Source organism: Monodelphis domestica, chromosome 1 (assembly GCF_027887165.1).
Source record: "Monodelphis domestica isolate mMonDom1 chromosome 1, mMonDom1.pri, whole genome shotgun sequence".
Taxonomy (NCBI): Eukaryota; Metazoa; Chordata; class Mammalia; order Didelphimorphia; family Didelphidae; genus Monodelphis; species Monodelphis domestica.
This window is the reverse complement of record NC_077227.1, coordinates 723,827,473-723,854,356: the sequence shown is the minus strand read 5'-3', so window position 1 is coordinate 723,854,356 and position 26,884 is coordinate 723,827,473. Positions and strand designations below refer to the sequence as shown.

The window sequence follows — 26,884 nt, the reverse complement described above, 5'->3', positions numbered from 1 at the left end:
AGAAGGGTCTGGACAGCTGGCCTGCGGGATTCCTCCCCAAAGGGTGCAAATCTGAGGCTGAGGCTTTCAGCTTCGGGAGATTTGGAGTTTTGCTGTTTATCCCTAGGGGTCAATGCTATTATTGCACCCATTTGACAGATGGGGAAAGTAAGGCTCTGGGCTTGCCTAGGGGTTCCCCAGCCAACAACCCAGGAGGGTAGGCACTATTATCATACCCACTTGCCAGATGGGGAAAGTGAGGTGCCCGTGATCGGAGGTTACGTGCCTTGCCTTGGGTCCCCTCGCCAACGACAGGTAAGCGCTATTAATAGACCTGTTTGACAGATGAGAAAAGTGCGGCTCAAAGAGGCAGTTTGCTAGTGGGCGCGTAGGGCGGAGGGGTCCAGCCTTGGGGTCCAAGAACCCTCATGAATTTCCGGCAGGGGGAGGGGGAGTCCATGGGGAATGGGGGGAAATTATGGGCTATTTTCACAACCTACACTGCAGAGGGAGGAGTCACCACGCTTTCAGCCGTAGGGGTGGTGCCTAGAGCCCAGGACCCCTTCCATACCTCTTCTAGGGGCCCCTAGTGGTGACCGAGTAGAAGCGGCTGCCGCGGGGCAGGCTGGGGTAGTTTGAGACCAAACTCCGCCCCCCAAACTACGGCCCAGGACCCGCGAAGGCCGTAAGCCTACGTGCCGGTACCGGTGCTGGTGCCTCACCCCGGGCTCCCAGCGCAGCGCCAAGTGCAAGGTAGGCAGAGCGAAGTTGGGGAAGCCCCTCCTCCATGTCGCCTGACCGTGACCTTGGAGCTGCGCGGCGGAGGGAGCGCCGAAGCCCGCCTGGACCTCCCTCCCCGGGAGTCCGGGGCCTTTCAGGCCACTGCTGTCCTCTGCCGCCCCCACCTGGGCCGTAGAGAGTCCTGGATCCGAGCTGCAAGAAGCCCGCTCCCCCTCCTCCCTTTCACAGAGCGGGAAACTGAGGGTTTGAAAGAGGTCTGACACCCTCCTTTCCTCCCTGACTCATCCCTGGTCACTCCGGGGCTGGCGATGGCTTTGGGAGTAGAGGATCAAGGTTCAAATGGCCCCTCTGCCCCTGCGTGCCCGTCCGACTTCGGCCAGAGCAGCTGGGTCTGGGTTTCGTTATCTAGCCAACTTCAGGGTGGGAGAACGTTGGGTTCTTGGGTCGTGGACCCTGGGGGCCATAGCACGAGGACCCCTTCCCAGAAGGCTTTTAAGTTCCGCTAATAAAGCACCCCAAGTCCTGTGGGCGGAGCAGCTCTTGGAGGAATGAGCGAAAAGCCAGAGGCAAGTTTAAGGCCGATCTAAAGGGGGAACTTCCCGATCGAATTAAACCTCCACGCACCAGGCTACTAGGGGAGAGAGGGGCTTCTCCCTCGCTGCAGGGCTTCCAGCAAAAGCTGGCTGCTGACCGTTCGGGATGGGGCCAAAGGGATCATTCTTATTATCATGATCATTTATTCTGTGGATACCAATAGTTATCTTGGGTCAGAACAATCGGAAACAGGGAGAAGGGGCTCGGCCTCTCGCTTTAAATCCAGCAGAGCCAAGGAGTGAGGCGCTTGGTTGGTTACACTCTTGGGAATTTTAGTAAAAGAAAAGTACAGAGGAGGAGGAGGAGGAGGAGGGAGGGAGGGAGGCGTCCAGGGCGTCCAGGGAGTTCTAGGGTCTGAAAGCTTTTACAACCCAGCGCAGATCTGTAGCCCAGAAGGGAGAGAGAGAGAGAGATGGAGGAGGCTCTTGGGAAGGACCCAGGCTGGGAGCTGTCCCTCCAGCAGCTCTTCAGATCCCCTCCCACTACAGCGTGATACTTTTGTTTCTTTATGCAAACTGTTTCTAACCACCACCTAGAGGGATCCACCAACCCGCAGAGGGGTGTTTTTCTTAGTATTCCTCTGGCAGCCCCAGAAGCGTCCTCTCTTGGTTTCCAGGGCCCTCGGAATCATGAGGTACATCAGTACTCGGGGAGGAACCCCCAGCGTGGACTTTGAAGGAGCCTTGTTCTCAGGCTACGCCTCCGATGGGGGACTCTTCATGCCTGAAGAGATCCCTCAGCTGGACAGGGAGACCTTGAAACAATGGAGCACTCTCTCCTACCCCGCCCTGGTGATGGAGCTGTGCTCCCTCTTCATCGACCCAGAGCTCATTCCAAAGAAGGACTTGAAGGGTGAGTCCCCCAGCTTGCCAGCTAATCCTTGGAAGGGCTTGTTGAAAATAAGGGAACCTGGGGGCAGCGAGGTGGCGCGGTGCGATGTGGGAGAAACCCAGCCAAGTGTGGAGCAGGGTCTCGGCCCAAGAATGGGAGACTCAAACGCCATTCAGTCCAGAAGTAGGACAGAATTCTATTTGAAGAGGAGGTGATTCATGGGGGTATCAAAGCGGGTGGACGAGCCCAGGCACTAGTAGAGTAGCCTCTGTGGAGCTCCCCATAGGGTGGCAGCTTCCTCCGAGCAGTGGATCGGGCTCTGGGAGCTCCACACCTCCCTTTCCAAACTCCCGGGGGAGGGATGTTTTGGGGCTTGTTGCCAGAGGGAACAAGGAGCACGCCCCAGATTGGGGGACTCTGCTGGAATGCCAGAGGCCCCGGGACGCAGGTTCCACGTCCCCCCATTGTCCACCTTGCCATCATTTGTCAGGGCAAGAGAGGTTTTGCAGCCCTTCCAGAGTGGGAACAACGGGAAGGGATGCGGTACACTGGAGCACCACTAAAGGGAATTAATTATTTCTGAGAACAGTGTAAGCAATGAATAAAACGGAGAAGGTACAAAGCTGATGCCTAGCATAGAATGTTCCAGATAATTGAACAATCTACAATTCATGCTTGACTAATGCTGATACTACAGGTTTAGCGATTGATGTTTAACCAGGGCTAACTAGTGAGAAATGCAAGATTTTAGAGCAGGAGGGTCCTGTTCCTATTACTACCCCTTACTGTCCACTGCCAGTACACATCAAATGGATAGAGAGCCAGGGCAGGGTCCTGGGTTCAAATCGGAACTCAGACACTTCCTACCTGGATGACCCTGAGCAAGTCTCTTAATCCCAGTTGCCTAGCCCTTACTACTCTTCTGCCTTGGAACCAATACATGATATGGATTCTAAAAGAGAAGAAAAGGTTTAAAAAAATAAAAAGAAAACAATTGAAACCGAATGGCATAAATCATAAAGAGCAAAAGACCCCCCAAAAAGTAAGAGAAGACAACTCCTTCGAAGAGGGAGTGAATCTGGGCTATAGTAGCCTCCTAATAATGTCAGACTTTTTGTTGGTTTTGATAGATTTTGCCATATTTTTTCTCTGTCCTTTTCCCCTTTTTTCTACCCTTTGGGGTAAGTGAAGGGAGGATAGAGGGGGAAATCTAGGTGATGTAAAAAACAAAGTTATCAACAAAAACCTTTTAAAAATAAAAGTATTTAATCAATTCCACATTATTTCCCAAAAGAAAATCCTTTGTCATTAGGGATGGCTTCTGGGAAGAGGGAGGGGAGAAATATAGGGGGAAATCTAAGCAGCATAAAAAGAAAAGATATCAACAAGAAATGTATATATAAAATAATCTAAATGCTGTTCAGTTACAATTATCCATCTTGGTCCCAAAGAAGAGATCTGAGAAGGCACTTTTGTCTGCTTCGGAGCTATTTTGGGGGCCTATGGGCATGGAACAATGGAACAGTCTACCCCCAGACTTCTTTTTTCATGTTGATTAGTTTCCCTGAACTGTTTTTTTTTTAAATTATTATTGTAAAGGAAATCTCTTTGGGACACAGGGAAGGGAAGGAATATATTGGGAAATTCATGTGAGTTAAATATACATATTGTAAAAACAGGAAATTTAAATGCCCATTCATTGGTTGAAGCTCTCTGATTTCAGTTTCTGTATAAAATGAAGAGGTTGGACTAGATAGACTCTGAGGCCCTTTCTTTAGAGCTAGGATCTTATCGCTCAGTATAGCTCTTCTAGGACTTTATCCTGGTGGAATTTGCTTTTCATTAGTTCTACAGGACAACTTTTTTTTAAAACCCATTATCTGCTCTCTTAGAATTGATACTGAGTATTGGTTCTAAGGCAGGAGAGCAGTAAGGGCTAGGCAATAAATGGGGTTAAGTGACTTGCCCAGGGTCATAAAACTAGGAAATATCTCAGGCCAGATTTGATCCTAGCTCTTCCCAAGTCCCAGTCTGGCCCTCTGTCAACTGAGTCATCTAACTGCCCCTTACCAGCAAAATGTTAAGAAGCTTTAAAAAATTTTTTTAAAATATCAGAGCTAGTTGGGAGGACCAGGGCTCAGTTTGAGCCTCAGACACTTCCTGTGTGACCATGAATGGGTTGCTTGGCCCCTATTGCTTGGTCTTTGCTGCTCTTCTGCCTTAGAACTGATACTTAGTATCAAGCTTTTTAAAAAATGTAATTGGGAAATATTTAACAAAATAAATAAAAATATAAAAGAACATTTAAAAATCAGAGCTAGGAAAAGATCTTAAGATGATAACTAATCTAATCCCCACTGTTCATGAAAAAGGTTCTCTCTTCCTCTTGTCTTTCTCTCCCCTCCCTCCCTTCCTCTCCCTCCCTCTCTCTCTCCTTTCTCTCTTTCTCTCCCCTCCCCTTTCTCTCTCCCCTCCCTCCCTCTCCCTTTCCCTCTCTCTCATTCTCTCTCTTCTTTCTCTCCCCTCCCCTCTTCTCTCTCCCTTCCCTCTCTCATTCTCTCTTTCTCTTTTTTCTCCCCCTACCCTTGTCTCTTTTCTCCTTCCTCTTTTTGTCTGTCTGTCTTTCCCCTTCCTGAATACAGTGTGGCATCCTATAAATTATATGTAGCACCTCAACATGCTTCCCCCTCTTCCCTTCTATGGTAGAAAATGGGTGCTAAAGACCCATTGCCTTCAGGAAAATTGCTCCCATGAAATGACAGCCATGCCTCCAAATTGTCTGCATCCATTTAGGGAGGAAAGAATAGGGAAGAGCTAGTCTGACATATGCCATATCATAGGCTTGTCCTGGTGGCAGGGAGGTGGACCACCTGGAACAGAGACATTGTTAGATGAATAAACTGATATCATCTCTTATTCCCCTTTAGGTCTGATTGGCCGAGCCTTCAGCAGATTCCGACACCGAGATGTGGTTCATCTGTCCAGGCTGAAGAATGGGTTGAATGTGCTAGAGCTGTGGCACGGCATCACCTATGCCTTTAAGGACCTGTCCCTGTCCTGTTCAGGACAGTTCTTACAGTACTTTCTGGAGAAAAGGCAGAAACATGTCACTATCGTTGTAGGTGTGTGGGTGAGAATAATGGGAGTGAAAAGATCACAGGCGTCAGAACTAGAAGGAAAGAACCTTGAAGGCTACGGTCTGACCTCTTCATTTAAGGATCCTAAATCCAGGGCAGAAAGGGACCCCAGAGACCTTTTAGTTCAACCTCTTCATTCTACAGATGAGGAAACTGAGTCACACAGCTAATAAGAAGCAGAATAGGGATTCGAATTCTTGTCTTTAGACTCCCAATCTCAGGCTCCAGTTTTAGGTTGCTCCAGGAATATAGGCCGTCCCTGGAACTATGGCAAGCTGTCTTCTAGGCACTGAATGCATTTGGTCACCAGGCGAACTGAAGAAGGAGGCATCAACCTGGGCAAGGTCAGTCAGAGAGCAAGTCAGCATGCTTGTCCTTCTGATGTATGGTTGACTGAGTCAGCGTTGTATGGCCAGTGTTGCAGAGAAATCAATCAACCCTGTGGTCTCTGGCCTTTTCCAGGGGTTCAAGGTTCTCTCTGGAGATAGGCTGGAGCCAAATTATTTGGCACTGTGGCCTAGTAGATAGAGTTCAAGACTTGGATTCAGAAAAAGCTTGAGTTCTAATCCTCCCTCTGATGCATGGTAGGTGTGCAATGAATAGTTCAACTCATGAATCTCTTTGTGTATCATCTTTCTTGTCTGTAAAATGGGTGCAATGATAGCCTCTTTCTCACAAGGTGGAATGAAAAAAGGTGCTTTCTAATCTAGAAAGCAGCATAACATAATGGGTAGAGTCAGGAAGACCTGAGTTCAAGTCCTACCTCTGACACATATTGACTCCAGAACCTTGGACAGCTCAGTGCCCCAGGCAACTTTCTGCTCTGCATATGTAAAAAAGAGGAGTTTTCTCTGACTATGAAATCACATGGTATGGTCTAAAAAACAAAACAAAAGCACTCCAGTCCATAAGGCACCATCAAAGTATTTTAAGGCAACTAAGGGGCATCAGAGTGTACAGAAAGTCTAGAGTCAGGAAGATATGAGTTCTAATCCAGCCTCAGACATGCACTAGCTATGTGACACTGAAAAGTTACCAGACCCCTGTCTGTCTCAGTTTCCCCAACTATAAAATGGGCATAATAACAGCACCTACTTCCCAGGGTTGCTGTGAAGATCATATAACATTGTAAGGATAGAGGGATAAGGGATAAGGGAAAATACAAAAGTTGTCTCTAAAAGGGAGAGAAGAGAATTTAGTCATGAACTTTGGGAAAAAATTCTAGAATTCTAGGGATACAATTCTTTTTCAACATAAAATTTATAAAATGCTTTGTGAACCTCAGAGCTTTATATAAAAGTTAGTGGTAGTAGTAGCAGTAGCAGCAGTAGTAGTGGCGGTGGTGGTGGGTGGGTGGGGTAGTTATTGTAATGTAAATTATTAGTAATAATAGTAGTTGCAATATGAATTGTTAACATTACTGTTAATCCCCATCAGGAACTTCTGGAGACACCGGGAGCTCAGCCATTGAGAGTGTCCGTGGAGCCAAAAACATAGACATCATTGTTTTGTTGCCCCTGGGACTCTGCTCTAAGATCCAGGAGCTCCAGATGACAACAGTGATTGAAGACAATGTGCATGTGTTTGGGGGTAGGGACTGTATGGGAACACTCTGGGGTGGGGAAGGGATCTTGAGCTGAAGAAATGTTAGGGGAAGAAGTCATTTAAGTTTGGAAGGGCTAGACTAGAACCTGGGACCCTCTAAAGCAGTTCTTAACTTGTAGTCTATGAGCCTCCACAGATAGATAGATAGATAGATAGATAGATAGATAGATAGATAGATAGATAGATAGATAGATAGATAGATAGATGGATGGATGAGTGGATGGATGGATGGATGGATGGATGGATGGATGGATGGATGGATGGATAGATGTGTGGATGGATAGATGAATGGATAGATAGATAGATAGATAGATAGATAGATAGATAGATAGATAGATGATAGATTAGAAAGATAGGTAGATGGATGGATGGATGGATGGATGGATGGATGAATGGATGGATAGATGTGTGGATGGATAGATGAATGGATAGATAGATAGATAGATAGATAGATAGATAGATAGATAGATAGATAGATAGATGATAGATTAGAAAGATAGATAGATAGATAGATAGATAGATGGATGGATGGATGGATGGATGGATAGATGTGTGGATGGATAGATGAATGAATAGATAGATAGATAGATAGATAGATAGATAGATGATAGATAGATAGATAGATAGATAGATAGATGATAGATTAGAAAGATAGGTAGATAGATGGATGGATGGATGGATGAATGGATGGATAGATGTGTGGATGGATGTGTGGATGGATAGATGAATGGATAGATAGATAGATAGATGGATGGATGGATGGATAGATGGATAGATAGATGTGTGGATGGATAGATGTGGGGATAGATAGATAGATGATAGATAGATCAATCTGTGGGATGGGTGGATGGATGGATGAACGGATGATGAATGGTTGGGCAGATGAATGGATGGATGGACAGATAGGTGAGTGGATGGATAGATGGATAGATGGGTGGATGGATGAATAGATGGGTGGATGGATGGGTGGATGGATGGATGGGTGGATGGAGGCGTGGATGGGTGGATGGGTAGATGGGTGGATGAGTGGATGGATGGATGGATGGATGAATGAATGGGTGGATAAATAGATGGATAGAGAACTTCCAATCTGACCGAGTGACTTTCTAATAATGAATGTTTTATTTTATGCATTTTAAAAACACTATGCTGAGAAGGGGTCCATAGGTTTCACTGAATTCTACTGGGGTCCTTGATATAAAAAAGGTGATGAACTCCTGCTTTAAAGGGAGGAAGCAACTGTCTTTGTGTTGACGTTTAAAGGGTACTGAAAGGTTCCCTGACCACTCAATTGTATAGTGTCTTCATTTTTAATGTTCTGGAGATTATATTGTTCCTTAGTTCACTTCCATGTGGTGAAGCCATCTTTTGGAGGCTGGCCTTAACTCAAGCCTGTATAGTCATTCAGGTTTGAAACTGAGAATGATATGAGATGCTCCTAGTCAACAAAGGAAGTTTGTTTAGTCCTAGCATGAACGGGCTCGTTAGCAAGGATGTAACCCTGATTCTCTTGGGGCCTCTATTGGCCATATTGGTCTGCTGGTCTTAGGCCGCTATAGACTCTTGCCTTTTGTCCCTAAGCCACCAGGAAGCTACATCAGGGTCCCAGGCCTTAGTGTTCTGGCCTCTGAAACCTCAGGGGTGGTTTCGATACCTTTGAAGAAGGAGGCTTGCTCATGGCAGATATGGCTCGCACACTGAAGCACAGCATGTAGTCAATGGGTAGGTCAATCAGCAAGCATGTATTAGTCCTGGGAGATGTGAGGACAAAGACAGAGGAACAGCCCTCCTGGTGAAGAACTTCTAAGGAAAGAAGGGTTGCATGAAAGAGTGTGGATGGAGTTCTACGAGCCTAGAGCAGAGGATACGTGTGTGGGGCTGAGGGACCAGATTGGCTCCGTAGAGTGGGACCAGACACAGAAGGGTTCTAGGAGGAGCTCCTGACCCCCACCGTGTCCTCTTCCCCCTGACAGTGGAGGGTAACAGCGATGAGCTGGACGAGCCCATCAGAGCCGTGTTTGCTGATGTAGCTTTTGCCAAGAAGCACAACCTGATGAGTCTGAATTCCATTAATTGGTCCCGGATCCTGGTACAGATGGCACACTACTTTTTTGCCTACTTCCAATGTGTACCATCCATGGACGTCTGCCCGCTGCCCCCTGTGGAGGTGGTCGTGCCCACTGGGGCTGCGGGCAATCTGGCTGGTGAGAAGACACCCAAGCTTTAGCCCACAGACAAGTTTTGGCATTGGTCATAGCATTAAAATTAAAAGAGACCTCTGAGGTCAGCTAGGACAAACCCTTCACTTTAGGGAGCTGGACAGTGAAGCCCAGAGAAAATAAAATTGCCAACAGAGGGCATGCAGGATTTGAACCCAGAACTGCTAAACATTGTCAACTGTAATCCCTAGTGCTACACAAGAAGAGGCTTACAGAAACAGTTATATAAGGCTCTTAATAGCCCTAGATTTGGGGAGCACTTTGTAAATGTAGTGTTTGGGGTGATCCTTAAAAAGTACTTGGGAATTTAGTATGGGCGCATGAGATTTATTTTTAAATTTTATTTAATTAGTTTAGAACGTTATTCCTTGGATATAAGAATCATATTCTTTCCCTCCCCCCACCCCTTCCTGTAACCAATGGGCCATTCCACTGGGTTTTACATGTGTGGGAGCATGAGATTTAGAGTGAGAATTCCTGGGTTTGAATCCCAACCCTGTCAGCTAATCAGCTGCGTTGACTTTGGATAAGTCACTTATCTCCATTCTGCTAATCTCCTCCTCCCATATGCACACATCCGTCACTAGCTCACCCGGGGTGTCCCAAGGAATATGGATCCCCTTTGGCATAGAAGGCATCTGAAACGTCTTGTCCTTGTTCTTAGCGGGATGCATCGCTCAGGAGATGGGTCTGCCTGTCCGCCTGGCCACCGTGGTGAACCATAATGACATTATCCACAGGGCTGTCCGGCAGGGCGACTTCTCACTTTCAGGGAACACCAGAGCATCCTTGGCTTCTGCCATGGACATTCAGGTGAGACGTGGGACAGTCAGGATGTTCGGCTCCCTCCTCTCCTGTCCCCTCCCCTCCCCTCCTAGGCGTATTGGCCACTGGCAGCCCTGTGATTCCCCACATTGCAATCATTACTTTGAGTTGAGAGGAGTTTAAATCTTGTTAAGGGACCAATGTGTTATGTGAGAGGTATTAGAGGAGGGACGGAACCTGGATTCAAATCAAATACATCTTACCTCTGTGAGCAAGTCCGTTACCTCCTATGGACCTCAGTTTCTCCAATTTTAAAATGAGACATTTGCACTCAATTCTTTCTGGTTCTAAATCTGCCATCCCAGAATATCCAGAGATTGGTGTGCCGATCGACCTTCCAGGTGGGTGGTTGGCTTGAACCATACTTGACTTTTCATGGAGACATGAGCCCTGACCCTTGGCCCGCTGAAAGACTGAATGACTGGGAGGGTAGTGCTGCCTTTCACCATAAGTGGAATAGGAAGGAGAGGAGGCTTTAGGAGAAAGATGCTGGGGCCAGCTTTGGACCTGTAGAGTTGAAGATGCGAACGGGACATCTCTTTGAAGGGATCTCATCAGCGGTGGGAGATGTCGGTCTGGAGGTCAGCAGAGAAGTTAGGAAAGTAAAATTGGCTTATGAGTCTCTCGCTCTTACTGCTTTAGAGAACCTCCAAGTTATTCACTGATGCCAGCCCTTAGCCTACCCTCTAAATGATCCCGATCTTTTTTTTTAACCTTTACCTTCTGTCTTGGAATCAGTACTATGTCTTGGAACCAAGACAGAAGAGCAGAAAGGGCTAGGCAATGGGGGTGAAGGGAGTTGCTCAGGGTGTGCTAGGAAGTGTCCGAGGTCAGATTTGAACCCAGGATCTCCCTGTCTAGTCCTGGCTCTTGATCCACTGAGCTACTCAGCTGCCCCCCCCCCCATCCCAATCTTTTAAGACCTTCACATGCTCGGGGTCAGGTCTCATGTTCCTCTAAGTCTACTTTTCTCTAGGATAAACACAACCACGTCCTTCAATGGATGCCAGTGCTTAGCTCCAGGAAAGAAAAGAAAAAAGATCCCTATGTGTGTATTTTTCTGTCAGATAAGATATTTGAAAAGTGCTCAGCATCCTTTGGAGAGCAGGCATTCAATAAGTACCTGTTTCCTCTCCTCTTCCTTATGTCTATCAATACTTGTGCACTAGCATTCAGCAGTATGAGCCAGCCTTGAAACCAGCACGGGTCCTGCCTCTGATCCATACTGGCTAAGTGACCCTGGGCAAGTCATTTAACTACTTCTTGCTCTAAGCTAGAAGTTTCAAAGTGAGCTGGAGCCAGACCGAAATGTAACTGGGAACTGTTTAATAAAATACAAATTTAAAAGTAACACATAGATCCTGTTCATTTTAGTTTTTTAGTCGGTTTGTGCCCTCAGAAATCCTTTGTTGCTATTCAGAAGTGTCTGACGCCTCATAACCCCACAGACCAATACTCTCCATTGGATTTTCTTGGCAGAGATCCTGGAGTGGTTTGTCCTTTTTTTCTCCAGCTCATTTTATAGATGAGGAAACTGAGGCGAGCAGGGTTAAATGCCTTGCCCAGGGCCCCATTACTAGTGTATGAGGTTCGATTTAAATTCAAGTCTTCCAAACTCCCCTGAGCTATGTAGCCGCCTCCCCAGGTCCTTAGGGCCCCTGTCCTGGCCCTGGGTTCTAGTTGTTGGACAGCACTGGCCTAAAAACCAGAGACCCTCCAGGGCTCATTGGGTTGGCTTCAAGGCTCCCTCTCTGCCTTCTTCACTCCCTTCAAAGATTCAAAATCCTTGTTGAACCTTGCCCCTTCCGCCTGGGATGGGCGTCCTGGTAGGTGATGCCTCTGGGAGCTCATGGCCATTCCTCCTCCGGCAGGTGCCTTATAACATGGAGAGGATTTTCTGGCTGCTCTCCGGGGCTGACAGCAAGCTGGTCAGGGCGCTGATGGAGCAATTCGACAGGACCCAGAAGCTGCGGTTGCCACAAGCGCTACACACCAAGGTCAGTGGCTCCCTGCCATGGGCCCAGGGAGGAACCCAGGACGCTGAGTGAGGCCATTGTGCTCAGATTCGTCAATCTGGGCGGGGGAGAGTCTCTATTGCTCCTTTCTGTGACCCCAATCCAGCAGGCCAGAACTTAGAGTTGGAAGGGACGTCAGAGACCTAGATCTAGTCCAACCTGGCTCTCCTTGGAGTCCTCCCGTGATGGGGAGCTCACTACTTCCAACCCCAAAGCGGTCCATTCACTTTTGGAGGACTTCATTAAGCCAAGATTGACACGGCCCGGCCTGCGGCGTTTGGCCGCCTCTGTCGTCTGGGCTCCAACTCTTTGATTCCGGCCCTCTCTAGATTTCAGAGACGATAGATTCCCTGTCAGCTTCGGACGAGGACATCATTCAAACCATGCGGCGATGCTGGGAGGAGAACCACTACCTGCTGTGTCCACATTCGGCGGTGGCCGCCTTCTACCATTACAAACGGTCGGCCAGCGAGCAGCCCAGGTACGGGTACTTTCTTCCTTCCCGCTGGCTGGCCTGGGAGATTCCTGTTGCAGGAAGCTTCCCCTCCCCCCACGGGTTCCCTCTCATTGGCCTGGGCCACAGGAGGGTGTGGTGCTGGGGAAAGAGAATCCCTTCAGGCCGTCTTCATTGTCTGGACGAAGATTGGCAGGGGACCATCTCCATACACGGGGATTCTCGGGGATTCTCGCTTTACGCAGCTTCCTGGATCGTCTGCGATGACCGCAGTCACACGCAGGCCAGGGCGACGAGGAGTGGCATTTCTTCAAAAAGCAGAGGGGCTGGTCACGGGAGACCAAGAACGTCCGCTTAACCAGGCTGCCCCTTTGGGCTGGGGTCCAGCTGAAGAGCGTCCGTCCCCGCCCGTCTTCTGGGGAGGGACGGCAGCGCTCGCTGGCTGTGTTTGCTCCTCGGTTTTACCAGGGCCCCGAGGAAGGTGTAGATTAGTCCGCTGTACACAGGACAGGAAGCTGGAAGCGATTTCGAGCCACTGAGCCCACATGCAGGCTGGCTTCTAAAGAGAATATATAAAAAGTCCCGCGTGAGAGGGAGCAAGCTGTAGTACCTTTGGAACCAAGAAAACCTGAGTTAAATTCTGCCTACCCTCCTGACTGTGGCGATTTAATGCCTCAGTTGCCCTAAAGCAACTGTTGGGATCAATATTGTGCATTGGTTCCATGGCAGAAGAATGGGAAGGGCTCGGCAATCGGGGTTAAGTGACTTGCCCAGAGTCACACAGCTAGGAAGTGTCTGAGGTCAAATTTGAACCCAGCACCTCCTTTCTCCAGGTTTGGTTCTCAATCCACTGAGCCATCTAACTGCCCCAAGGCAACTCTTTAATCCTTGAGGGGAAAATGAGTTGCTAAGCAGCATCAGTGAATGAAATTTCTCCAATGGAAATTCCCTGCCTATCCTGATGAACTCACAAGCTAGGCAGAAAATTAAATAAAAAGAAAGTCCTGGATTTTGGTTTAAAAAAAAAAGAAACAAACAAACCAACAACAACCTGCATGAGTTCTCTGTAATACAGAAAAATGTTTACATTATTGCATGTGTAAAATCTAGATCAGATTGCTTCAAGGCTCAGGGAGAAGGGAGGGGAGGGAGAGAAGTTAGTTCTAAATTTAAAGAAATGAAAGTTCAACATTGTTTTCACATGAAATTGGAGAAAAAATAAAATATTTTTAAAACCTACAAAAATATAGGATTGAGGATTAGATCTAGATACAGATATAGAGATAGATGGGACATGATTAGATATTGCTAAAATAATAGTGACTGTTGATATAGCTTTAGGATTTACAAAGCACTTTACAGATATTATTTTATTTGGTACTCCCACCAACTTTGGCAGTGATGCTATTGTAGTTCCCATTTTACAGATGAGGAAAATGAATCTCAAGGCTCAGGATCACAGAACTTGTACATTATCTTTGGTCAAATTGGACCTTAAAGCTTCCTAACTGCAAGACTGGCATTTTATCCACTGAAACATCTAACTTCGATCTAGATAACAGCCTATGTAAAAAGGCTCCTGGGAGTTTTAGTGGGCTTTGATCTCAGGAAGGATGAGTTGAAGGAACTGAGGATAGATATTTAGCTTGGAGAAGACTTAGGGAGAATGCAATAGCAGCATTGGGAGGGAGGACACTAGCAGTTGGGGGACTGGACCAGAAAAGCCTTCATGAGAAAGATGGCCCTTGAGTTATAGTTTGAAGGAAGAGAGGAATTCTGGGAAGGGAAAATGAGGAAGAAATGATCCACAGATATAAGGGAGATCCAAGGGAATGGCCCATAGAGGGGAGATGGAACACAAGTTTTGTCTGTGTGAAGAATGGAGAAATGGGCAAGGTTGGCTGCATTTACAGAGCACAGTAGCGAATATGACATCCCATGGAGCTGGAAAGATGAGAAGGTCCAGGGTGTGAGGGGCTTTAAAAGCTAAACAGAGGAGCCGTGACATGGCTTAGTGGGTAGAGAACCAGTTCTAGAGACCTGGGTTCAAATTTGACCTCAGACACTTCCTAGCTGTATGAACCTGGGTAAATTACTTGATCCCCATTGCCTAGCTCTTAACCACTCTTCTATCTCAGAACCAGTACTTGGTTTTGATTCTAAGATGGAAGGTAAGAGTTTTGTTTTTTTTTTTAATTCACAAAAAGCTAAACAGAGGCATTTCTATTTGATGCTAGAAGGAATTGGGAGACCATAAGGTTTATTGGGTAGAGAAGCGACACAGTTAGATCTGCCCTTAGAAGGAAAATTATTTTGACAGCAGTGTGGAAGATGGGTGAGAGTGACCATTTATTTGGTCAGCTACAGCAATATCACACATAATCCTGAAACTGTGATTTGGTTGGTGTAGGGAGCCGCCAATGAGGGACTCCCTCTACCAGTATTGGCTTAAGGAGTTGCCTAGGGGTCCTGAGAAATTCAAGAATTTGCCCCGGATCACATCAGTAAACTCTGTCCACTGGTTCAAAGCAGGACCCAAAATAAGGTCTTACTGATTCCCAGGCAAGCCCTCCATCCTCTCTCTATGCCTTCTCTCACAGTGCCTGGCACAAAGTAGTTTAACAGATGTTTACTGACTGACAGTGAGGGCTATCACCACCTTATTCCTGGAAACCTGGCCACTCCGAAGGCAACCTAGATATGTTGGGAGTCAGGAGCATCAGTGACCCAAAGGATCAGGTCATAGTTCTCATTTCTATTCAGTCTTACCCATCTTTAGCCTGTGAAAAATGTCAAGCTCTTGGTCTTAGCAGTTGTTCACTCACCTCAGCCAAGGAAAGGAGCAATTGCTAGTCTGTTTCTTTTTTCACCATTTTTCTTATTTTTCTCCCTTGCTTCTCTCTTCCTCCATCTTCATCTTCCTCTCTCTATCTCCCCTCTTCTTTCCCTTCCTTCTTTTCTTCTTTCCTTTCCTCCCTCCGTCCCTCCCTCCCTCCCTCCCTCCCTCCCTCTCTCTCTCTCTCTCTCTCTCCCTCCCTCCCTCCCTCCCTCCCTCTCTCTCTCTCTCTCTCTCTCTCTCTCTCTCTCTCTCTCTCTCTCTCTCTCTCTCTCTCTCTCTTTCTCTCTCTCTTTCTCTCTCTCTCTTTCTTTCTCTCTCTTTCTCTCTTTCTTTCTTTCTTTCTTTCTTTCTTTCTTTCTTTCTTTCTTTCTTTCTTTCTTTCTTTCTTTCTTTCTTTCTTTCTTTCTTTCTTTCTTTCTTTCTTTCTTTCTTTCTTTCTTTCTTTCTTTCTTTCTTTCTTTCTTTCTTTCTTTCTTTCTTTCTTTCTTTCTTTCTTTCTTTCTTTCTTTCTTTCTTTCTTTCTTTCTTTCTTTCTTTCTTTCTTTCTTTCTTTCTCTCCCCCTCTTCTTTCCTTGATCTTTGCCCATCATGGCCACCCCAACCTCCCTTCTCATCCCCATCTCAGCTTGACCAGATGCTGCCTGGCCCCAGCCTCAGCAGTCAAGTTCCAGGATGCCATTCTCCAAGCCCAGCTGGTCCCTGAGATTCCTGAAGACATTCAAGCCCTGGAGCACATGCCAACTCGATCCAATACTCTTTGCAGAGGAGATGACTGGACCCAAGTGCTTCGAGACAAAATAGAGGATCTGTCCCAGCAGAGGAGAAGTGGCGGGAGCTCCCAGGAATAACTAAGCCTTGATTTGGCTTTTTCTTTTTGTTCCAGAGACCCAGGATGTTTCCCATTTGAATCTGCCCATTTAACTTTAAATGGAGCACAGGGATTACTGGGAGTTTAGGTCCCTGTTACAATAAAGATCTAATCCCATTTATCACAACATGCATTAATTGAGTACCTACTGTGTACAAGATACTCTGCTAGGTTCTTGGCTATAATGACAAAATTAAAAAAAACAAATGAAGCCATCCCTGCTGTCAGAGCGCTAATATTTTGCAGAGAGTGATTAAAATATGTAAAGAATAAATTATAAAGCCATTTTGTTGTTGTTCAGTTGTTTCAGTAGTGTCTGCCCATTTGGGGTTTTCTTGGCAAAGATACTGGAGTGGTTTTCCAGTTCCTTCTCCAGCTCATTTTAAATATGAGGAAACCGTACAAGGTTAAGTGACTTGCCTAGGGTCAAACAACTCCTAAGTGTCAGAAGCCAGATTTGAACTGACAATTGACGTACTTTGGCACTCCATAGCTGCCCATAAAGCCATAGTCCTATATTTAAACCATGCATGGGTTAAGTTGACTCTGTCTCTAGCCCTTGAACCTTGGTTGTTTTATGCCATTCTAAAGGGATAAAAATATGGATGACACATCCCCATCCCCAGAAACATAACAGCCAGGTACTCAGTGGGTAGGGGATGCCCCCAAGGGATAGGAAGTCATGAGACGTTGGCTCAAATCCAGGCTCTGCTATTTACCACCTCTTACCTTGAGGAAGTCTCTCAACCTTTGAATTTCCCTTTCCCTTTCTGCAAATGAAAATGATCTAAGATCCCATCCAGCACAAGATGTATGATTCTGTGATATTAATTTACAGTTAGATGACATAGAGGATAAGGTGCTAGACCTGTAGTCAGGAAGACTAGAGTTCTTGGGCAAATCATTTACTTCTTTCTGACTCAGTTTCTTCACATTTGAAATGGGTATGATAATTACACCTCCCTCCTAGGGCTGTTGTTATGGGGAGAAAATGAAATGGAACACGTGAAGCCCTTTGCCAGCCTTAAAGAATCACATAGATGCTAGCTGTTCTTATTATATTATGGGCACATTTCCAGATTCGGGATTTGCCATCTATGGGCTGAGTCTAGATCAAGAGTGAAACCTCCTGAGTTCTGGGTTCTATGATTCTAAAAAGAACTGCCTCTTGGTTACTTCCTCGCCAGGTAACACCAACCACCAGAGAAGGCTCTGGTGACCCAGCTTTAATGACCAAAAGAACTCTTCATAATTAACATACTAATAAATGAACAATGGTTTTAATATGTGCGAAGAGTTTTTCTTACACAGACTTAGAATAGCATTTGGGGCTGTTATTTTTCTCAGCAAACTGTCCATTCCTAAGTGGAGCGAAAGTCAGCTTCAGTCAGCCACCGTGGCACCAATCAATCCTACTATGTGCCAGGCAACAAGCAAAGTATTGGGGATACAAATATAAAGAATGAAGCAGTCCCTGTTCTTAAAGAGATGATGCTGAGGGGCAGCTAAGTGGTTCAGTGGATAGAGATCTAGGTCTGGAGTTGGGAGGTCCTGGGTTCAAATCTGGCTTCAGATACTCCCTAGTTGTATGACCCTGAGCAAGTCACTTAACCCAATTGCTTTAGCCCTCACCACTCTTCTGTCTTAGAACTGATATGAGCCAGAAGGTATGGTTTAAAAAAAAAAAAAGCTTATGTTGTATCCCAGGAGATGCCAAATACATATGTAAGTATATGCAGAACATAGATAAAGGGGATAAGTAAATACAAAAGAAGGAGGGAGAGAGAAAGGGAGGGAAGATGGGTGCTACCATTTGGGAGAACCAAGATGAACTTTATGTAGAAGGGGGTACTTGAGCTGAATCTCCGAGAGAGAGAATTGATGAGGCAGAAATGAGAAATCAGTGTATTCCAGGCATAGGGGAAATGAATCGTCATAAATTCCAGATGATAGGAGTTTGAATTAGGTTTTTGCCAGAGGCCTGGAATCATTGCCTGTCTTTTATGTGACATGCCAACATATTCTGAAGGGAAAAGTCAAAGGAAATGCTCCTCGGGAAGCTGGCATCATCCGGGCTTCTGAAAACATTTTCCCAGGATGATCTTTGCCTTTTTTTGTAAATAAAATCATGTTGTACAACTGCAGCTTGATTCTACTCTGTGTGTCACAATTTAGCAATGGGTTAACCAAATGGGAATATTTACAGGTTAAAAAATGAACCAACAATGGTAGGAAGGCCACATGCTACAATATGGAGGCCTGCTTCTGCTCCGTTTCAGCTGTGTGTCCTTGGGCGGGTCTCTGATTGATATTCCATTTCCCTCAGTTGTTGAATGAAAATAATGATGGCCCTACTGGTCCCTTTACAAATCTGTCTTATATTTTTATCTAGGCATTTCCCCAAGTGCCTGGACAGTGTTTTGAATACAGAAGGCACTTAATAAATGTTTGACAGTGCTGAAGGCACTTTGATATGCTAGAGAGTCATTTATTCATTCAACAAAGAGAGACTCGGTACTGATTGGCATAGTGGGGGTGGTGGTGGTGGGGTGGGGTGTGTGACTGTTCTATTGGTTGGGAGATGGAAGGGAATTCAGAGGCTATCTGGGCCAACCCTTCATTTCACAAATGAGAAAACTGAGGTCAAGAAAGTGAAATGATTTGCTCAGGATCACAGGAGTCAGAGGCAAGATTAGAATCCAGGTCCCTTGACTCCAGTGCTGTCACACCATCGATAACTTTTATGGTATTGGAACTCTTAGTTAATCAGAATATCAATTAACCAATCCAAGCAACAGGTATCCCTTGGTTAATTTCATCTCATCTCATCCATTTCATGTGTGGGCCAGCAGATAGAATGCTGGTTTGGCAGTCAAAACCTAGGTTTGACATCTGTCACTGACACTGAGGGATCTGTGTTCCATCTGTAAAATGGGTGCAATCTTACCTTTTGTACTGATCTCACAAAGGAGTCTAGGGATCACTTATTAGGAGACTGGCTCAAATTCCCATTTGATCTCTTCTCCGGGAGTCAGAGAATCCCCCCCATGCTTGCCCTGTGGTCACTTCCTCTCCTGTCTCTCAAACTTCTTGGGGAGGGATGAAGATGCTTCCCATCATGCCCATTAGGGGCCGCTGTGCCCCTACTTTCCCTGGAACCCTTTTAGGCTAGGCAAGGGGGATTGAGGCTTTGTCACATGGATTCCCTGATCCTCCTAGCTGCTTCCTCTGAGCCAGGGCTCCCTTTCTGCAGCTGGGGGATCCAACCATGGTCATGGGGCTAGACCCCAGACCTGAGATGTCAGTGGTGAAACTCCTTCTAATTCCTCTGCAACGCTGAGCCTCAGAGAGTCCTGGAGCCCAGAGCACTTGGGAGCTCCAACAGCCAAGATGTTACAGAGTGAGGTCTGCCTGGCTGTGGGGCCAGCTCGCTCTGCCCACTGCGCTGTCCTGCCTTTCATGAATGATGATGGTGGCTGAGATTTCTACAGGGCTTTAGGGCTTCTCAGGAGATATCCATAAACCAGTCGAGTGACCACCATTCTGGGTAATTTGGTCCAGAAACTTAGATCTGGAAGGGATTTGAGTCCAATCTTCACATTTTACAGCAGGGGAGACTGAGACCTAACTAAGGGCACTTATTGGACAGCCTGGTGAAAGAGGTTCAGTAGGTTATTTGTCCATTTTACAGAGGAGGACACTGATCCCCAGAGAAGCCAAAAGTCTGTGCTCCTGGACACCTATGAAGCATCACCCTCAGGTTCTCTGACTCCAGAATGGCGTTCTTTCCAGGACACTCTGGCTGTCACACGTCTTGTGGTTCACTTGTTTCAGTCGTGTCCAATGCTTTTTGTTACCTCAGTTGGGGTTCTCTTGGCAAAGGCATTGGAGTGGTTTGCCATTTTCTTCTCCAGATCATTTTACAGATGAGGAAACTGAGGCAGTTCAGTGACTTGCCCAAGGTCACCTAGCTAGTATTTGAGGCTGGACTTGAACTCAACTAGGCTCAGCACTCTATCCATTGAGCCACCAGCTGTCCTGCCACATTTAGGTAATAATAGTTAATACTACTAATAATGGTGCTCTCCTAAATGCTATATAAACATGGCAGGTCTTGATGGTCTCTAGGGAGCAGGGACTGGTAAAGAAAAGGACACAAGACACATACACTATGGTCAAGAACACCTGAAAATATTTATATGTAACCTGCTCTTATTATTGATAAAGGTAGATCATGAGAGTCTTAATAGCCACTGACTTTTATATAGAGCTAAGCCAGGGAGCAGCTGGGTAGCTCAGTGGATGGAGAGCCAGGACTAGAGACAGGAGGTCTTGGGTTCAAATCTGACCTCAGACACTTCCTAGCTGGGTGACCCTGGGCAAGTCACTTGACCCCCATTGCCTAGCTCTTACCACTCTTCTGCCTTGGAACCAATACACAGTATTGATTCCAAGATGGAAGGTAAGGGTTTAAAAAAAAATAGAGCTAAGCCAATGAGCAATGATTAAGTATCTACTGTGTGCCAAGTGGAGCAGCTACATCGAGCATGGAGCGCTGGACTTGGAATCAGAAACCCTTCATGAGTTTGAATTCAGGTTCAGATACTTCCTAGCGGGGTGACCCTGGACAAGTCACTTAACCCTGTTTGCCTCAGTTTTTTCACCTGTAAAATGATCTAGAAAAGGAAATGGCAAACTACCTCAGTGTCTTTGCCAAGAAAATCCCAAATGGGGTCACAAAGCATTTTAGGCAACTGGAAAGCAACTGAGCAACAACATGTGCCAAGCACTGTGCTAAGGAAGGCAAAAGCAGTTCCTGTCTTCAGGAAGCTCACAATTTGAGCCTCAACAGCCCCGAAAGGTAAGTATTATTGTTCCCATTTTATAGAGTAGGAAATGGAGACCTAAAATCAGTTAAGTCACTTGTGCAGGGTCACTAGTCAGTATCAAATACAGAATTTGAACCCAGGTCTTCTTGATGTTGAACCTGGCTCTAACAGCTCTCCTCACATCTGCTTTCTTAAGCCATAAAGGTTTACTGGACTGTAGGAGGTATTCGACTGTTCAGAGAACTTGCTTGGTAAATTAGAGGAATGAGGAAAGGGAGGAAAGGAGAACTCTGGGGCTGGTGGAGGGATGTTCTCTGAAGGGAACAGAGACCATCCTGGATGGCTAAAGAAGACAGAATGGGCAGCCTCCTTCTCCAGCACCAGGGCGAGGTGCCTCGACTTTGAAAGGCGGTTTCTTGGGTGGTCAGAAATGAATCTGGGTGGATGGAAAGGAGGGAGGGAGGAGAGGCGTCTATCAAGGCGGAGAGAACAAAATCGATGGGTCATTTGAGCCTGGCTAGAGGCTCCCCTGTCAGGATGTCTCCCAGGAGGGATGATTTAAAAGCCGCCCTGAAGCTGTGGGGCCCCAGCCCTGTGTGAGGCAGGTGTGAGGCAGGTGGGGGTGGGAGGCCCATCAGAAAGCCCTGGAAGGAAAGGTGGGGGGCTGGGGCTGGGAAATGGAGATGGAGAACTAGCCAGAGCCCTTGGGAACCTTTTGTCTGCGTCCTCTCATCCGTAGCCCTGAGTAAACACAGTGATGGGGCAGGATGGAGGCTTCAGGTGATCTGGTTGTGGGAGGGGGGTCCCCGCTCATTGCCTTGGGCCCGTTTGGGGAATGCATCCCTCTCTAGACACATCTTCCCAGGAGCTGCCCATCTGGACAGCCATCCATCAAAGGAGCTCTATCCAGGGCTCTGGGCCAAGAAAAGTCTGCACCAGTTACTGCCCCCTCCAAGCCAAGGAAGACAAGGGGCATACCTGGAGGGTTAAATTCAATCTGGCAAGAGGAGAAATGTCTTAAGGAAGATTGTGACTACTATAAGAGTGAAGGCAAGGGCCCACTGTGTGTGCTGAGTGCTTGACAAAAATGATCTCATTTGCACCTCAGTTTCCTCAACTGTGAAATAAGGCAGCTAGGTGGCACAATGGATAGAGCACTAGACCTTAGTCAGGAATGCAAATCTCCCCTGACAGTACTGGCTCTATGACCTCTGCCTGCCTCAGTTTCTTCGTTTGTAAAATGGAAAAAAATAGTACCTAAGTCCCAGGGTCATTGTGAGGATAAAAATGAGATAATATTTGTAAGGCACACTGAAGATCTTAAAACATTATATAAATTCTAGTTATTATCATTATTGTTATTTAAGGTCAAAGGGCCTAGCTTGGAATCCTAGTTCTTCTAAGTCCTTTCATTTCTGTGGGCCTCAGTTTCCCCATCTACGAAGTGCAGGCTTTGGGTTGTACAGTCTCTGAAGTCTCTTTTAGTTCAGTGATCCTGTGACCCACTATCAGTGGGACATTTAGACAAGTAGTGGGAGCAGCAGAAATTCTTTAGAGTCTGAGTCCAGTCTTGCCTTTCCAACCTGACTCATGCCTTTTGACCTCACGTACTCTGGATTTGAGCCAGACTGGCCTGCTATTCTTGTGTGCACATAACATTTCATCTCTGCCTTTGTACAGATTATCCCCCAATACCTGGAATATGCTCCTTCCTCCCATCTGCCTCTTAGATTCCCTTGCTTCCTTCAGGGTTCTCCTCAAGTGTCATCTTTTCAGAAACTCTTTTCTGATGGATCCCACATGTTTATGCCTGCCTCCAATTACTTTGTGTCTGTCTGTCTATATGTCTGTCCAACAGTCTGTCTGTCTATCTATCCGTCCATCTATCTATCTATCTATCTATCTATCTATCTAATCTATCTATCTATCCATCCATCCATCTATCTATCATCTATCTATCATCTATCTATCTATCTATTTTTCTATCTATATATCTGTCTGTCCATCTGTCTATCTATTCAAAGATAGATAAATATAGATATATGGACATATTTAGAGGCTCATGAAGATCCGTTTGCCTCTCAGCAAAGACTGGTATGCCACAATCATCAGCACATATGCCCCTACACTGACCAGCACAGAGGAGACCATCGAGCAGTTCTACTCTGACCTGAGTGCCATCCTGCACTCAGTGCCCACAAATGACAAGCTGATACTACTGGGAGACTTCAACGCCCGCTTCGGCCAGGACCGTGAAAGATGGAAAGGAGTGCTCGGCAAACACGGCGTGGGCAAAATGAACAACAATGGCCTACTGCTATTCAGCAAATGCTCAGAGTTCGAACTCACCTTCACGAACACTGTGTTCAGAATGGCGAACAAATATAAAACAACGTGGATGCACTCATAATCAAAACAGTGGCTTCTCCTTGACTACATCATTGTACACCAGCGAGACATCCAGGATATACAGATCACCAGAGCCATGAGAGGAGCTGAATGCTGGACAGACCACCAATTGGTTAGAATGACTCTTCAAATGCACATTGCTCCTCGCCATCCAAAACGTACCCAGACAGTTTGCGCATTTTATAACATAAGTCATCTTAAAGATCCATCTTATTTGCAAACATTTCAGTCCTGCCTGGACGACAAGCTGTCTGCCAAGGGACCACTCACTGGAAGCTCAACCGAGAAATGGAACCAGTTCAGAGACACAGTGAAGGAAACATCAAAGGCAGTCCTAGGCCCCAAACAACCCAACCACCAGGACTGGTTCGATGAGAACAACACTGCTATTGAAGACCTATTGAGCAAAAAGAACAAAGCCTTTATGGAGTGGCAAAATCACCCAAACTCTGCTCCTAAAAAGGACAGATTCAAGTCTCTCCAAGCCATGGCACAGTGTGAGATCAGGAAGATGCAAGACTGATGGTGGGAAAAAAAAGGCAGAAGAAATCCAGCGCTTTGCTGATATAAAAAACTACAAACAATTTTTCAGTGCCCTCAAGACTGTCTATGGGCCATTAAAACCCACCACCACTCCCTTGCTATCCTCTGACAGTGACACTCTAATAAAAGATAAAAAAGGCATCAGCAACAGGTGGAAAGAACACTTCAGTCAGCTTCTCAAACAACCCTCTTCAGTCGACCAAAGGGCTCTTGACCAGATCCCCCAAAACCGCACCATTGAACAACTTGATGTCCCTCCTTCAATAGAGGAAGTCCAAAAAGCCATTAAACAAATGAGTGCAGGCAAGGCACCAGGTAAAGACGGGATCCCAACTGAGGTGTACAAGGCCTTAAATGGAAAGGCACACCAGGCATTCCACATAGTGCTGACCAGCATATGGGAAGAGGAAGATATGCCCCCAGAACTCAGAGATGCCTCCATCATAGCCCTATACAAGAACAAAGGCTCACGAGCTTGTACCTTACGAGCAGCCTGTGACAACTACAGAGGCATCTCACTACTCTCCACTGCTGGAAAGATCCTTGCCCATGTCATACTCAACAGACTCCTGTCATCTGTTTCAGAGCAAAACCTGCCTGAATCACAATGTGGATTCCGACTAGATCGTAGCACCATCGACATGGTCTTCACAGTGAGGCAAATGCAGGCAACATGTCTTGAGCAGAACCTGAGTCTCTACATTGCCTTCATAGACCTTACGAAGGCATTCGACACAGTGAACAGGGACGCATTGTGGGTGATCCTTAGCAAGCTCGGTTGCCCAGCAAAATTTGTCAAACTGATCCAGCTTTTTCATGTCGACATGACAGGGGAAGTCCTATCTGGTGGAGAGACTTCAGATCGCTTCAACATCTCCAATGGTGTGAAACAAGGCTGTGTCCTCGCTCCGGTACTATTCAACCTATTTTTCACCCAAGTATTACGACTTGCTGTGATGGATCTAGACCTGGGCGTCTACATCAAATACCGACTGGATGGCTCTCTATTCGACCTTCACCCCCTGATTGCAAAAACAAAGACAACAGAGAGACTCATCCTGGAAGCTCTCTTTGCAGATGACTGTGTTCTCATGGCCCACCAAGAAAGTCATCTCCAAACCATTGTGGACAGGTTCTCTACAGCAACAAAACTGTTTGGCCTGACTATCAGCCTCAGCAAAACAGAGGTACTGTTCCAACCTGCACCAGGGAGGCCAACAAACCAGCCGTGCATTACAATCGACGGCACGCAGCTTTCCAACGTCAACACTTTCAAGTACCTGGGCAGCACCATCGCCAACGACGGGTCCCTAGACCAGGAGATTAATGCCAGGATCCAAAAGGCCAGCCAGGCACTCGGATGGCTGAGCTGCAAAGTCCTCCAACACAGAGGTGTAAGCATTGCAACGAAGCTCAAAGTGTATAATGCAGTGGTCCTCAGCTTGCTCCTGTACAGTTGTGAGACATGGACACTGTACCGGAAGCACATGAAACAGCTGGAGCAATTTCACCAACTCTCCCTCCGGTCAATCATGAGGATCTGATGGCAGAACCAGGAAGTCCTCGACAGAGCCAACTCCACCAGCATTGAAGTCATGGTCCTCAAAACCCAGCTACGATGGTCTGGACACGTCATCCGCATGGACCCACAGCGAATACCAAGACAGTATTCTACGGTGAACTGTCAGCTGGACTCAGGAAACAAGGCCGACCAAAGAAAAGATTCAAGGATCAGCTAAAGTCCAACTTGAAGTGGGCTGGCATTACACCAAAGCAACTAAAACTCGCTGCCTCTGACAGAAGCAGCTGGCAAACCCACATTAATCATGCCGCCGCCACCTTTGAAGATGAGCGACGTCGACGTCTTGCCACTGCGCGTGAACGCCGACACCAGGCCACAGCCGCACCTCCCGTAACAACTGGCGCCCCATGACCCATGTGCCACAAACTCTGCACCTCAGCCTTTGGACTCCAAAGCCACATGAGGGTACATCAATAGATGATAATGCACAAAGACAATCGTCATTCTCGGTCACCAAGAAACTACCACTATTATATATTTTAAACCATTTTTTCAGTCCACAAGCTTTTATTTTCTTCCACTGAAAAAAGATTTTTAAAAACCCAAAAGAAAGGAAGGAAGTGAATTTATTAAGCATTTACTATGTGTCCAGGCACTGTGCTACATGCTGGCTAAAAAAACTCTTTCAACAAATCTACATCAAGGAATAAAGCATCCCCACACTGGCTATGTCCAAAATGTATTTTTGAATGTGTTCTATATTTTTCATTCTGCATGTTCTGTTAGACCTTATATAATCTTCTTCATCATTAGTCTTCAGAAACTTTAATTGGTTGTTTATTTGTCATCATTCTTAAGCTAATTTTTTTTTTACTAATGTGGTTATGGTAGAAATTATTCTTCTGGTCCTATTCATTTTCCTTTGAATCAGTTCATTGAAGTCTTCCCTAATTTCTCTAAAGCCATATTTTTCATTATATTTACTTGGTTCATATTTTATGTTGATGTGTGTGTGTGTGTGTGTTTGTTCTTAGTTGAATGCAGTTCCCTGACAGCAAGAATTTTTCATTTTCATCATCTCCCCAAAGCTTTGCCTATTGTAGGTGCTTAATAAATGCTTCTTGGATTGGATCCATCTTCCATCTTTATCATGGACTCTAGCTGACACTTCCAACATGGCACTGGGTTTCTGAATGGTAAATAGCTCAGTCCACCATGTGGCAGCTTCTTGGCCACCTTTATGGGTATATGTATATATACACACACACATACCTTTATATATTTGTTTATTTATTTTTAACAATTGTAGCTATTTTTTGAAAATTTTATTTAATTAGTTAATTTAAGATATTTAATTAGTTAATTTGTAACCAGGAAAAAATATTCTAAATTAACTAATTAAATAAAAATTTAAAAAGTAAATAAAGTTAGCACATACCTTTATATATATATATATATATATATATATATCTTT

At 46.0% G+C, this 26,884-nt stretch overlaps 1 protein-coding gene across 3 annotated transcripts; it reads left to right on the top strand.

Moving 5' to 3' along the window:
• Positions 1-564: 564 nt before the first annotated feature.
• THNSL2 (threonine synthase like 2) lies at positions 565-16,402 on the top strand. Of its 3 annotated transcripts, none has more exons than XM_056813131.1 (9): positions 565-732; positions 1,931-2,166; positions 5,073-5,267; positions 6,720-6,872; positions 8,861-9,091; positions 9,771-9,919; positions 11,803-11,928; positions 12,276-12,427; positions 15,865-16,402. In XM_056813131.1, the coding sequence occupies exons 2-9, from the start codon at positions 1,944-1,946 to the stop codon at positions 16,085-16,087; spliced, it is 1,452 nt and encodes a 483-aa protein (XP_056669109.1). In that variant the 5' UTR covers positions 565-732; positions 1,931-1,943; the 3' UTR covers positions 16,088-16,402. The 3 variants fall into 3 exon arrangements, with proteins under 3 accessions (XP_056669109.1, XP_007477775.2, XP_056669112.1); XM_056813134.1 differs by lacking the exon at positions 565-732 and adding an exon at positions 756-974; XM_007477713.2 differs by lacking the exon at positions 8,861-9,091 and having other exon boundaries at positions 572-732.
• The last annotated feature ends 10,482 nt before the right edge of the window (positions 16,403-26,884 follow it).